This window comes from Vigna radiata, chromosome 5, assembly GCF_000741045.1.
Source record: "Vigna radiata var. radiata cultivar VC1973A chromosome 5, Vradiata_ver6, whole genome shotgun sequence".
Taxonomy (NCBI): domain Eukaryota; kingdom Viridiplantae; phylum Streptophyta; class Magnoliopsida; order Fabales; family Fabaceae; genus Vigna; species Vigna radiata.
Window position 1 is genome coordinate 7,740,384 of NC_028355.1, and position 12,149 is coordinate 7,752,532.

General features: G+C 34.2%; 2 protein-coding genes across 4 annotated transcripts in view; both read left to right on the forward strand.

The window, feature by feature from the left end:
* Window positions 1-4,096, forward strand: part of LOC106761924 (coiled-coil domain-containing protein SCD2) — a 16,786-nt gene extending 12,690 nt beyond the window's left edge. For all 3 annotated transcript variants that reach the window (XM_014645548.2, XM_014645549.2, XM_022780575.1), the window contains exon 17: window positions 3,661-4,096. In XM_014645548.2, the coding sequence (XP_014501034.1) occupies window positions 3,661-3,800 (140 nt within the window). In that variant the 3' untranslated portion in view covers window positions 3,801-4,096. The remainder of the gene's footprint in view (window positions 1-3,660) is intronic.
* A 4,054-nt stretch (window positions 4,097-8,150) lies between these two features.
* On the forward strand, window positions 8,151-11,658 carry LOC106761925 (serine carboxypeptidase-like 45). Its single transcript, XM_014645550.2, has 10 exons — window positions 8,151-8,548; window positions 8,678-8,779; window positions 8,895-8,990; window positions 9,336-9,428; window positions 9,516-9,595; window positions 9,708-9,995; window positions 10,115-10,239; window positions 10,398-10,490; window positions 10,610-10,727; window positions 11,223-11,658. The coding sequence occupies exons 1-10, from the start codon at window positions 8,290-8,292 to the stop codon at window positions 11,370-11,372; spliced, it is 1,404 nt and encodes a 467-aa protein (XP_014501036.1). The 5' UTR covers window positions 8,151-8,289; the 3' UTR covers window positions 11,373-11,658.
* Window positions 11,659-12,149: the final 491 nt, after the last annotated feature.

Genomic DNA, 12,149 nt, shown 5'->3' on the forward strand with positions numbered 1-12,149 from the left:
TGTTAGGTTTCTTGGTATCAAGTAATCTAGATACTATATTAGAGTCAATAATCACAACTAATTTATGAATTCTCACAAGGGAGAAACAGTTTTATTGAATGGAAAACAGTGAAAGCAATCAACAACAGTCAAGGGAAAAACTTTCCCTTACACAGGACAGACCCTGTTTCAGAAATAGAACACTCGACCCCCAACTCCAAAACACCCCCAACTCCTTAAAAGACATAAACAGGACATAAACAAAACATAACTGACAAAGAAACTACTGGTAACTGCTATAAAACTCCTCTTAACTCCTCCAACCACCACTTACTAACTGTTCTTTCTATTTTTTCTGACATAAACCTTCCAAGACCTATCAATATGTTACCAAATTAAAAAGTAAACAATTTTGAAACTACCTTGTTAGAATTGTGCTAGGGAATGTTTTTGTTGGACAAAAGCATACGGGTTGACTTGGTTTGTTAATAAAAATTGTACTTTAAAAAGTTTTCACCTTTTTAAGATTAAAGTTCATTTAAAATCTTTTTCTTTATAATAACAACATATAATTTAAAGAGTGTAGGGAAAGAGAAGATTACACAAGGTATTTTATACTAGTTCGGATCAAAAGACCTTATGTTCAGTTTTTAATCTCTCTAAAGAGGGGTTGACTCAAATACTAAAATAAACCAAACTTATAATAAATATAGAAAGAATTTAAGGTTTATAAAACACTTCTGTTGAAGGCGCAAGAGATTAAAGACACCTTCCTTGAATCACACAAGGAATGAACCACCTCCTTTGAATCATACAAAAGATGAACAACTTCTCCTAGCACAGCAACAACACTCAATTACCTAAGAACTTGGTGAAAGTTATTGCTCTATACACACTAGTTTTTCAAAGCCCCTTTTCATAAACACAGATTTTCTCTAGCAATTACAATTCTAAACCTCTGAATGAAAAGTTATTTTTGAAATTAGGATTAACCAAATATACATAGACTTTCTCTTTCATAAATTAGGTCAAGAACCCAAAGAATCAAGTCACAACTGCCGTTGATAATCGATTATTTTAAGAGATAATTAATTATCACATAAGCTTTTAAAAAAACATTTTCTTGTTGTGATAATCGATTACCAGAAATTAATAATCAATTATCACAAATGAATAATCAATTATCACAGTCTTCTACGAACATCTTGATTTCATTTGGATAATCCATTATTATTAGTGCTAATTGATTGTTAGAGCTTTTATGAAAAATAAAACCTTCCTTGACTGATCTTTATGCATGCTGCTTTGTGACCTTCTAAGTTAAGTCTTAGACATAATTTATTCATTAGTATGTCTTATTACTAAAGCTTAATAACATACATAAATAAAATACAAGTCTCCAATATCTTTTGTCATCACTTTGAGTTCTTGGATCATCAAAATTTACTCTTTAATACCGAACTTCATCATCTTCTTTTGCCAATAGTGGGATTAATATATACATGGTTTTGAACTGTGTTGATTGGCTAAATATTGAAAAAGGAAACGCCCTCCACGAGTCATAACAGCATTTAAAAAAATCTGAATATAACGGGGTCAACAGAAAAATGTTGATCTTGGTTCTCAAATTAGTATATAAGAAAAATAAAAATCATAACCGGAACCAAGCTGATTTCCAGTGTTGGTTATATTAATAAGAAATGATTCTGTATCATCTCAAATTATGTATTTGCTAGAATTGAATCTATTCAATCTAGTTAGGACAAATTGTGCTATTCAGCAATAGAGATAACCTTGTTTTCTTCCGCCCGATTTATATGGCAGATCCACATGATTCCTGTTGCTTAAAAAGCTTTGCAATTTGGTTTGTCTATTAAACCACAGATAGGCTTAAACCACAGACAGGCTCAACAAATCATTTAAAGAGAAAAAAAAAAATCTGTTCCCTCATTTTTATCCATTTTTTGGTTTTGTCTCTTCCACTTTGTAAGCCAGTCATTTTTTGTTACCCTAACAGCTATTAGTTACTCTAGTGTCAACCTTCACATGGACTAAAACATTGGTAATGATTTTGTAATCTAAAATTACAAATCTGAATATTTTCTTTATAATATTTGTATATTCATATTTTAGAATGTGAAAACCGGGTATGCTTGGCAATTCTTGATTAAAAAGACCAGGCATAAACTTCTATTTTTTTTTTCAATGAACTTTTCAAATTCCTGCTGTTTTATTCCAGATTATAAGTAAAATTTGCTGCATCCAGCATGCAAATTAAAATTAAAGAAAAAAAAACTCACTTTTAGGTTTATCTAAACTGGAACTATTAACGTTTAGGTATTCAAATGATGATCTCTAGGCCTGACTCCGAACCGTAGGAAGTGATCCTAGTAGCTATAGGGATGTCAAGATCCTTAACTTTGTCTAATTATCCATACCAAGGATAATGCTACGGAACATTATGTTTGGTTAAGGTAAGAAAAGATAAAAAGGGAAAAGGATTAGAAAGAGATGTTTTTAAGTTGTTTGGTAAGGGAGAAAATGATGGAAGCATGGCTAGTACCTTTAGAGGGATCATGGAGTACCTTCAAATTATATCAAATTTTGTATTTTTATAGCCTTTTTTGAGACACTCTTGTAAACAGATTTGGAAGAAATATGTTGAAACATTGTTGATGTTTTTGGTGCATGTGTGTGAGTTTTATCTTGAGCAAGTGACTCAAGTGGCAACTCCTCCTCTTATCTCATGCTGATGTGAGGGCACACTTCCACTTCTTAGAGATTTTTTCACTTATCTCAGGTGTTGCGGGTGGTGTCATGAATTTAGTGGATTCACTTATCTTGAATATTGATTTGAGTGGTGTGATGATGAACGGTGTTCTTTGGGATGAATTTAGTGAATTCACTTGTCTCGAATATTGATTCGGGTGGCTTGATGATGAATGATGTGATGATGAGCGGTGTTCTTTGAGACTTCGATTTTTATCTTTGAATTTTACCATTCAAATTGGTGGATCTTTTTACTTATCTTGGAATCTCCTCCAATTGGCTTGGCTCCTCTGTTTCCACATTCCCATTGATTCAACGTCTTTCGTTTTTTCCCTTTTTGTTCGATTTGGCTACCGGGGTTTACCCCTTTTTTGTCCGAAAGGAGCTTTGCCAGGCATTCATCAGAAGATGAAAGGAAAGAAAGAAAAATTTCCATTTCTCTTGTTTAATTGTGTTTGAAAGTAGAAGCGAATAGAATATATATTTGTAAAATGAGATAAACACCTTAAGTAAAGAATGAGACGTGATTCTCAATAAAAGTACTTTTGTCTCCGAATGGAAAAGATCCGGCCTCCTTTCCCTTCAATATTGCACAGAATACAAAAGGTTACAAGGAACTCATCGTTCTTCCCTTTCTCTAACTGTTCCAAATGACGGACGGAGGTAGGAAAGATATACCCATTTTCCATCTTTCCCAAATCCTTTCTTATTCATATGAAACCAACAAACCTTAAAGTCTATAGCATCATGTGATTACAAATGAATTTAATTTAATTTGTTTATAAGAAAAAAAATCTAATGATGTAGATGTGATTTTAAACGTACTCGGGGAAAATTCAGAGACAGAAGGGAGTTATTATTGCTTTTGATGTACTGCTTTGTTTTGTATCGCTCATTCTGCTTTCTATATAGTTGAGCGTGGCTTGGTGGAGTTGAGGAAGCTAAGTATAGAACCGCAACTTTGGGAAGCATCTCGGAAGGGAATTGATCAGCCCCATGGGTCAGCAGATGCTAATAATAAGCCTGCCACCGACTCTGATGCCTCATCTTGATTGTCTCGGCCCCTTAGTTCTTAATTGATTCTTTGTCCTATATGTATATTTTTTGTTTTGTTTTCTACACAAGTTTTTCATTCTGTAAACATTTCAACATTATATTCGGGAATACAAAGAAAGCAAGAATCTTTACATTGCACCAGAAACAGTGGGTTGTGATAATTTGCATTCTACATCAGGCAGAAATTTTCCCTATTCTTTTAAATTTAATTTTGTAATTTGAGAATCCGAGTTTGTATTTTTGTTGTCAAACGAAGATGCCGGATAATTGCAGCCACTATTTTTCTGTTTAATGTTATATTTTGTATTGTTTAGTTATCAATTAAAAGCTTGAAACGGTTTATGTCTTAGAAAATTGGAAAGGAAAGTCCAGTAAGACGATGTTAAGTTGTTAGAGATGTTGATGCTATTTAAGTACCAAGTAATAAGAAGAACATGGTTTTCACCATTTCTGCGAGAGTTGGTGTAACAGGGATTAAACATCAAGGGTGTGATCACTTGGGGTGATAGGAGGTGATTGGGGGAGAGTGATTGAGTGGATTTGAGGATAATATTTTTTGTTGTTTATTTGAATGAATTTAGAAGTAAATGAAAATGAATTTTAAAGTAAATTTTTTTAATTTGTCATATAAACTAAATCTTACACCAATTTTCACAAACTTTATTTCAAAATTCACTCTCCTTTATCTCTAAATTCACTCAAATAAACAACAAAAAAAAAAAAAAATTACCCTCAAATCCACTCAATCACTCTCTTCCAATCACTTCCAATCACCCTCAAGTGAACACACCCTATAGCGACTAGCGAGAGTTGTAGAATATCAGTTAGGACAGTATTGAATTGCAAAATCTTATTTGTCACCCAACTCTAAAAAATAACATTAAAGAAGGTAAACTCTTGTATCATGTTAATAATAAGAAATATTATGTGGTGGTAGTAGTAACGGACAGCAGTAGTTTATATCAAAACCCATGCGTTGAACTGAAGATTCATCAGGAGCGTGCCTTTGCTTGCAGAAAACATGGATACTCTAGTCGTCCACGTATATTATGGATTCTGCGAATATAATTCAGACCTCTGATGGTGCTCTACTCACGCGGGGTCCTGTTCCGCTTTGTGGAGTGTGGACACCAATAGTGGCTGGTGCATAGCAACCCGGATCATAAAAAGGAGGAAAGCCTGCGCAATTTAATAGTAAAAGTTTATGAGCTTTTTCTCCACTTGCGTATTCTATGACTATAATGAAATGGACCCAAATTTTGAGGTGAAAATGAAATTTTAAAAAAATAAAACATCAAGGAAGATTACTTGCAAAAGGCATGCCCTTGCTCTACTTGCAAGAATTCAAAAGCACAATATAGGCTTCACTCGCACTCTTTCACACGTTTTCCAACTCTGATGCTCAAAAGTCATTTCGACCACTTCTACTCGATTATAATATTCAGTCTTACACTTGTGACATAAATTTTCTTATGCATTATGAGCACCTACTCTTCTTTTCACTTTTTGTTTTGGAGTTGGTTAGAATAGAATTTGGGTCTTTGAGGCAATAGAATATTTTGACAATGAGGAGATGAACGCCAAAATCAGTGACACTAGTGCTAGTAATGATGAAAAACCTGAAATCTTTTGTAAAAGCTGTAAAGGTAGGGACCATTTTCTTCTCCTTTACCAGTTCTTTGAGCTGCAAATACAACAGACGCACAGAATCCACCGCATAAATCTTGATCAAATTTGTCATTTTATAGTTTGTTCTTTTTTTGGCATTCATTATCTTGCATTTTTTTCTGCCTTGTCTTGTGGAAATAAAATAATAACCGAGCTACCATTGTGGTTAGAGTGGTCCGGTGACACTACTTTGTAGTAATTATAGCCAGACTAGTTAGATGGGGTCGATTCAAATCACTCCCAATGTTTGCCAAACCAAAAACATCCATAAATTGCGCTGTTGCATATAGCTAACAAGCAATACACAACACAGCTTGCAAAGCTGAAATGGTGAATGAAGGTGGTCCCACTTGAAGCTAGCGTGGAAAGGTTTGTGGCCCCAATGAGGAACATGTGGCTCCTTGGAGTTCAGCATGTGAGTTTGTAAGCAAAATAATTTGTACATTGTTGATGAATGGAGGTGGGGTTATGTTTGCTTTTGTATCCCCAGGACAACAGAATATTGGAATTAAAAGAATGGTGGAGTCACCTTATAATTATAAGAAAAGCCTTTTCACATCTGGTCAAAGGGAACAAGTTCATTCCCACATAAGTACATAAAGATAAGTCTTTAACCACCACAAGGAAAACATTAGACTTTATGGGACTAGGATTATTTCATTTCCACTCCCACTTAATAATGTTTGGGTTTTTTGTCCATTCAACAACATACTTATTGTGGGCATGAAAAAACCTCATCCCAGATCTTACTCATTACTTAAATAAAGATTCTTTACAAAAAAAAAAAAAGGAAAGGTATACCCCTTTCATCACTCAAGTTCTTTAGTGAGTATTTTTATGGTTAATGATGCATTTATGTATTCTTCAGATTTTTTAGCTTCTCTGACAAGTCACACATACATTTTAAACTAAATGAGAATTAGAGTAATAAGATGGCAATATTTTCCTTGGAATCTCCGTTCTGTAACCACTTATCTTGTCGATGTGCAAATCTAGCCGTACTTGCTCATCAAGAAAAACCAATGAATCAAACATTTTTCTTTGAAACAAAGCAAACATAAAAAGGAACTCTGCATCTGTTTTACACCTGCATGTTTACTGCATTTAACCAAGATGCTGTAGAGTACTGTTAATTAACCAAGTTAAAAAGAATCTTTTTAATATTAATTAAAATTTATTGAAACTCAAAATTCAAGACTGTTAAATATGAGACGAAACCTTCCTTATTTTGTAGGTTTTGAAATATTGAACAACTAATAAAGAACAAAAGTTAATTTTCATAAGAAAAAGTGTTACAAACTCAATGAATTTCTCATACATAACTTCCATACCATCATCACCAAGGTTTTAAAAATAATGTTTATATGTTGTTACTTGGATCAACAAATTATCTATAATTTTCTGCAATATCGAGAATTTAATAATATCGAGAATTTAATAAAATCGCAGCACAATTTAAAATCTTGATTGTTGTTAATGTATAAATTAAATTCTATACTAAAAAACTGTGAATAAGACATAGTGCATTTTGTTGGGTACAAACAAAGTCCCACATCAGAAAAAATAAGAGATGAATGAGTTTATATACATATAAGATACCTCCATTGATATGAGGTCTTTTGGAGTGGTATCAAAAACAAATCCGTGAGAGCTTATCAGTGTGGAGATGTGTGAGTGTGGAACCCCTCCCTCCACATTTCTCATAATGCTATTCATGTTCTCACTAGGTGAGACTTAGATCAAATACAGCATCCTTCACTCATAAAGCATTTAACCAGGATTGTGATGATGATGAGAATTGAGAAATAAGAAAACTCTTTTCTCTGATATTTAGAAAAAAAATCCTCAAAAATACACATTTTTCTGAGTAGTGAAAAGCATCCCGGTAAAGCCATTTTCCATGGAAAGGAAACATTCCTGTTGGTGCAGTGAAAAGATACAAGTTTTCTTTGTTTTTTGCCATGTGAAAAAGGGATACAGATAGATACAAGGTCTTTGTTGTTAATTCATGCAGAGAGAAAAAACAAAAACAGGAATACAACAACAAATGTAAAGATGATGGATCTAAACGATGTAATGTAATATTTAAGAGGGAATATTGTTGAAGGCAGAGCCCATATTCCAATAACTAATTTCCTATTGATGGCAGAAAACTCGCACTGACTCAGTTTCAAGCATTTCAACTCTTTTCATAATTATCTTTTTGCCACTGCATATAGAGTGACCCGGCACACCATGGTCATTGCCTCTGTCACATCTCTTTCAACACCATTTTCAGGCCTGCCATTCAAAAGCTAAATTTGTAATCATAATTAGAATGAAACAGATAAAATTTCCAGCCACCTTCCCTGGCCCACCCTTAAAGCAATATTCGTGCCACGAGTGTCAAATATCAATTATACATTTTATTTAATATATATATAGTTTATATAGTCCTGCCAGTTTCATACTATGAATAATTACTCTAACTTTTTATAAATCGTTTGTATAATATGTCAGTACAAAATGTTTAATCACTAAGTCAATTTTCAGGTCTGTTTAGAAAAACTTTTCCACATATATCTTATAAGAAAAAAAAAGAGAAAAAGAAATTATTCTCTTTGTAAACTAAAATAGTTTATATAGTAGCATTAATTTCAAGGTTATAGCAGAATTGGAGGAAACTTAAAGTCTAGGTTGTCTTTTTGTGTGAGTTAAATTCTACAGTTTTAGTGTCATTTCTCATAATGGTATTCGTGTTCACATTGAGTGACACTTTAAATACAGAACCTTTCAGTCTTTCTCTTTGTTAGTCCAACTCTTCCCGTTTGTGAAAAAATGAAGTGGCCAACACGGAAGTCCAGCACCATGGTAATGGATGTGGTGTTCCTTTATCTGAGTTTTTCCTTGGAGGTGTTCTGTGACCCTTCTCATGGAGACAGAATTGCTGAGCTTCCTGGCCAACCCTACGTAGGCTTTCAACAGTTCTCTGGGTATGTCACAGTTGATGACAAGAAACACAAGTCTCTCTTTTACTATTTTGCTGAGTCAGAAACTGATCCAGCTTCAAAGCCTCTTGTTTTGTGGCTCAATGGAGGTCTGCAATCTCTTGCTTCAAAACCTGATATTACAATTTTTTCAAGACTTGGGATTAAATAAGAATAAGCTTGCAGAAGCAGGATTAACATCATGGATTATTGAATTTAACTAATATTTCGTTGTTTAGGACCTGGTTGTTCTTCACTGGGAGTGGGAGCATTCTCAGAAAATGGACCTTTCAGACCAAACGGAGAATTTCTGATTAAAAATTATTATAGTTGGAACAAAGGTACTGTTTTTCCACGTTCCATTTGCTTTTTTTTAGGGGCACATTCCATTATATCTATCTGCCAGAATGGCCTGCATTTCATTCTTCCACTGATTGGGTTACTTTTGTGCTGCAGAGGCAAACATGCTGTATTTGGAGACACCGGTTGGAGTGGGGTTCTCTTACGCTAAAGGTAGCTCCTCATATATGACAGTGAATGACGAGGCAACAGGTATTCTTCATTAATATTATGCCCTTTTTTGAATCTTTTGGGACAAAACTCTTTCTCCTTAGAAAGCTTCTTTAAATTCTATCTTCCATGGGAAAAAGTACGTATCATTTGTATGCTGCTTAGGCTTTTAAAAAGTTGAGACAAAACAGTGATCAATGGTTAAATTTCATGCTTACTTTTGTTTGACACTTTACATGATGATTCTTTCATCTCTTATTCTCTACGCCAGCAATAGAAGAAGGTATATCAGTATACTTTTTATTCGGTATGATTGCACTGTCCCTGAATAATGCATTGTTTACATGCAAATTTTGTCATCTGAAGCAGTTCTTTTGATTTCTTAAGCCAGGGACAATCTTCTATTCCTGCTACGCTGGTTCAACAAGTTCCCCCAATACAGGAGCAGAGATTTGTTTCTAACGGGGGAAAGCTATGCAGGTAAACTGGCCATTCTTTTAATTTCCATTCCAAAAGCAGGTTACAGAAATTATTTGTTCGTCAGATTTAAAAAGTTGCATGTATCAGGTCATTATGTTCCTCAACTTGCGAAGCTCATGATTGAAATGAACACAAGGAAAAAGATATTCAATCTGAAAGGCATTGCGGTGAGTGGTATCAATCAATGCTTAAGCTATCTTTCTTACATATTACTGTTTGGTATTTGCTGATACCAAAAAGGAAATTAAGATATGAATGCTCTCTTGTTTTGAACTGCAGTTGGGTAATCCTGTTCTAGAATATGCCACTGACTTCAATTCAAGAGCTGAGTTCTTCTGGTCTCATGGACTGATATCAGATTCAACCTACAACATATTCACTACAGTGTGCAATTATTCTAGGTACGTGAGTGAGTACTATAGAGACTCAATTTCGCCTCTTTGTTCAAAGGTCATGGGCCAAGTGAGCAGAGAAACAAGTAAATTTGTGGACAAATATGATGTCACACTTGATGTTTGCATTTCCTCAGTGCTATCACAATCCAATGTTATTTCCCCTAAAACCCAAGTGAGTCTTCTCTTTTTGACTTTCCCTTCTCATGCTTCTCCAATTTCCGTCACATTAGATCAGTACTGGTCAAGTTTGGCTTTTCCCTTAAAATTCGTGCCTTATAACGTGGCATGCAGGAAGCAAGTGAGAGCATAGATGTGTGTGTGGATGACAAGGTTACAAACTACTTAAACCGGAGAGATGTACAAGAATCACTTCATGCAAAGCTCTTTGGAGTTCGCAAGTGGGATGTTTGCAGCAAGTAATTCCTTCACACTAGAGATCTTGTGTTTGGCTTTTCTTTGTTGTTGTTTGCAAATGAAAATTGAAGGATCAAGAGTCATAATTAGCTTAGCCTGTCTTTGCTGATTGTGATTTAAGTAAACAATGTAATCAATTGACTGCATTTGTTGGTACCAGCGTGCTGAACTATGATATGCTCAACCTGGAAGTGCCTACACTACCTGTTGTTGGATCACTCATAAAAGCTGGAGTCAGGGTCTTAATTTACAGGTAACTCTAACCAAAACCTTTTCTTCTCTTTCTATTTATTTGCTCAGTTGAATTTAAGTGCTCATACATATGTTTCTGAGTGCTACTTAACGTGAAAAAGTGCATTGTTGTTGCTACAGTGGAGATCAAGATTCAGTAATTCCACTGACTGGAAGCCGTACCTTAGTTCAGAAGTTGGCAAGTCAATTAAGACTGAATACAACAGTCCCTTACAGAGTATGGTTCGAAGGTCAGCAGGTATGTATATTAATTCGTAGGTAGCTTTTGGCCCAGTTCCTTTTCTTTTCTTTTGGTTTCTTTTATCCTTAATCCAATTAGTTTCTGTGGAACTTATGCTTTTAAGCTTATTCTTAATTATGAAAAACTACTGTTGTTTAAAAACGTATTTAGTTATGATTGATATAAGTTCTTTTAGAAAGAAAAATAAAATCAGGAAACTGAGGTCAAATGCCGTCTGATTAACATCTTACTAGTTTAAATCAGTAAGAAACAATTGCACATATATTTGTTTATAATAGGCCGTAAGCCTTGAGTGGACTAATTAGTGATTGAACTTGTATATCTTTCTCCGTTATGTGATGTGTAGATTTTTTTTCTTCGAACCATATTATGTCTGCATTCAGAACAACAGTAAAAAGCGTTTCCGTTGGAAGTAACACCACTTTTTTTTATCAACAAGACCAAATTGTATGTTCTATACATCAAAAACTAATCCCAGTTAATGAAACTTAGGTTGGTGGGTGGACTCAAGTTCATGGCAATATCCTTTCATTTGCGACTGTTAGAGGTGCCTCCCATGAAGTTCCTTTCTCACAACCTCAAAGATCACTTGTACTATTCAAGTCATTCTTGAAAGGTGTACCTTTACCTGAAGTCTTTTGACAACCCTTTATGTTTTCATATGTAGTTTAGCTTGTAAGTATAAGTAAGCATCGTCCTTTAATACCATATTATTAGCAAAGAAATGTACTATTATCTGTGCAGAATGTGAAAAGAAAAGTCGGGAAAAGTTTTTTTTTTTTTTTTTCTTTTTTCTTTTTTCTTTTGGGTTTTCAACCTTTGCATGTTCTTGAGCCGTCAACTGTAATTGACCCTTGGATTGAAGAGATTCTGTAAAAATGTTGTAAGAGAATACTGTTATAATTTTCTAGGCAAACCATGTGGACTATCGTGTTATGTAATTTAAGCACATGCATTCACCAGTAATGCCACATTTCACTCTTTAACACAACTTTTTCTCTTTTTATCTCAAATTCCTTCATCTTATCGTTTTATCTTTCTAAGTAACAAAAAAAATTGTACAAAATTTAATTTCGTTGTTTACAAATCAGTTTTCATCAAAGGAACAGCAATTATATTTACCTTCTCCCACCCCAATCTGCGGTAACTAAAGCCATTTGGATACAGCATTCCACATAAACAAAATTATTACATGGAAAACCAATACAGTGTCCATGTGCAGTTTCTCAATCAGATGAATAAGAATATCATAAAGTTAAATTTTTAAGTACTATTCACTGTTAAGGGCCTATATGTAATGTAAGAGCGTAGACAGTGATCTAAATGGTCTCACAGATTGATTTTTTCTCCATGGACATTATTGGCTTTTGAAAACATGCTATATGTATGTATGTAAGAAATTAGGAAGACAAAAAATCT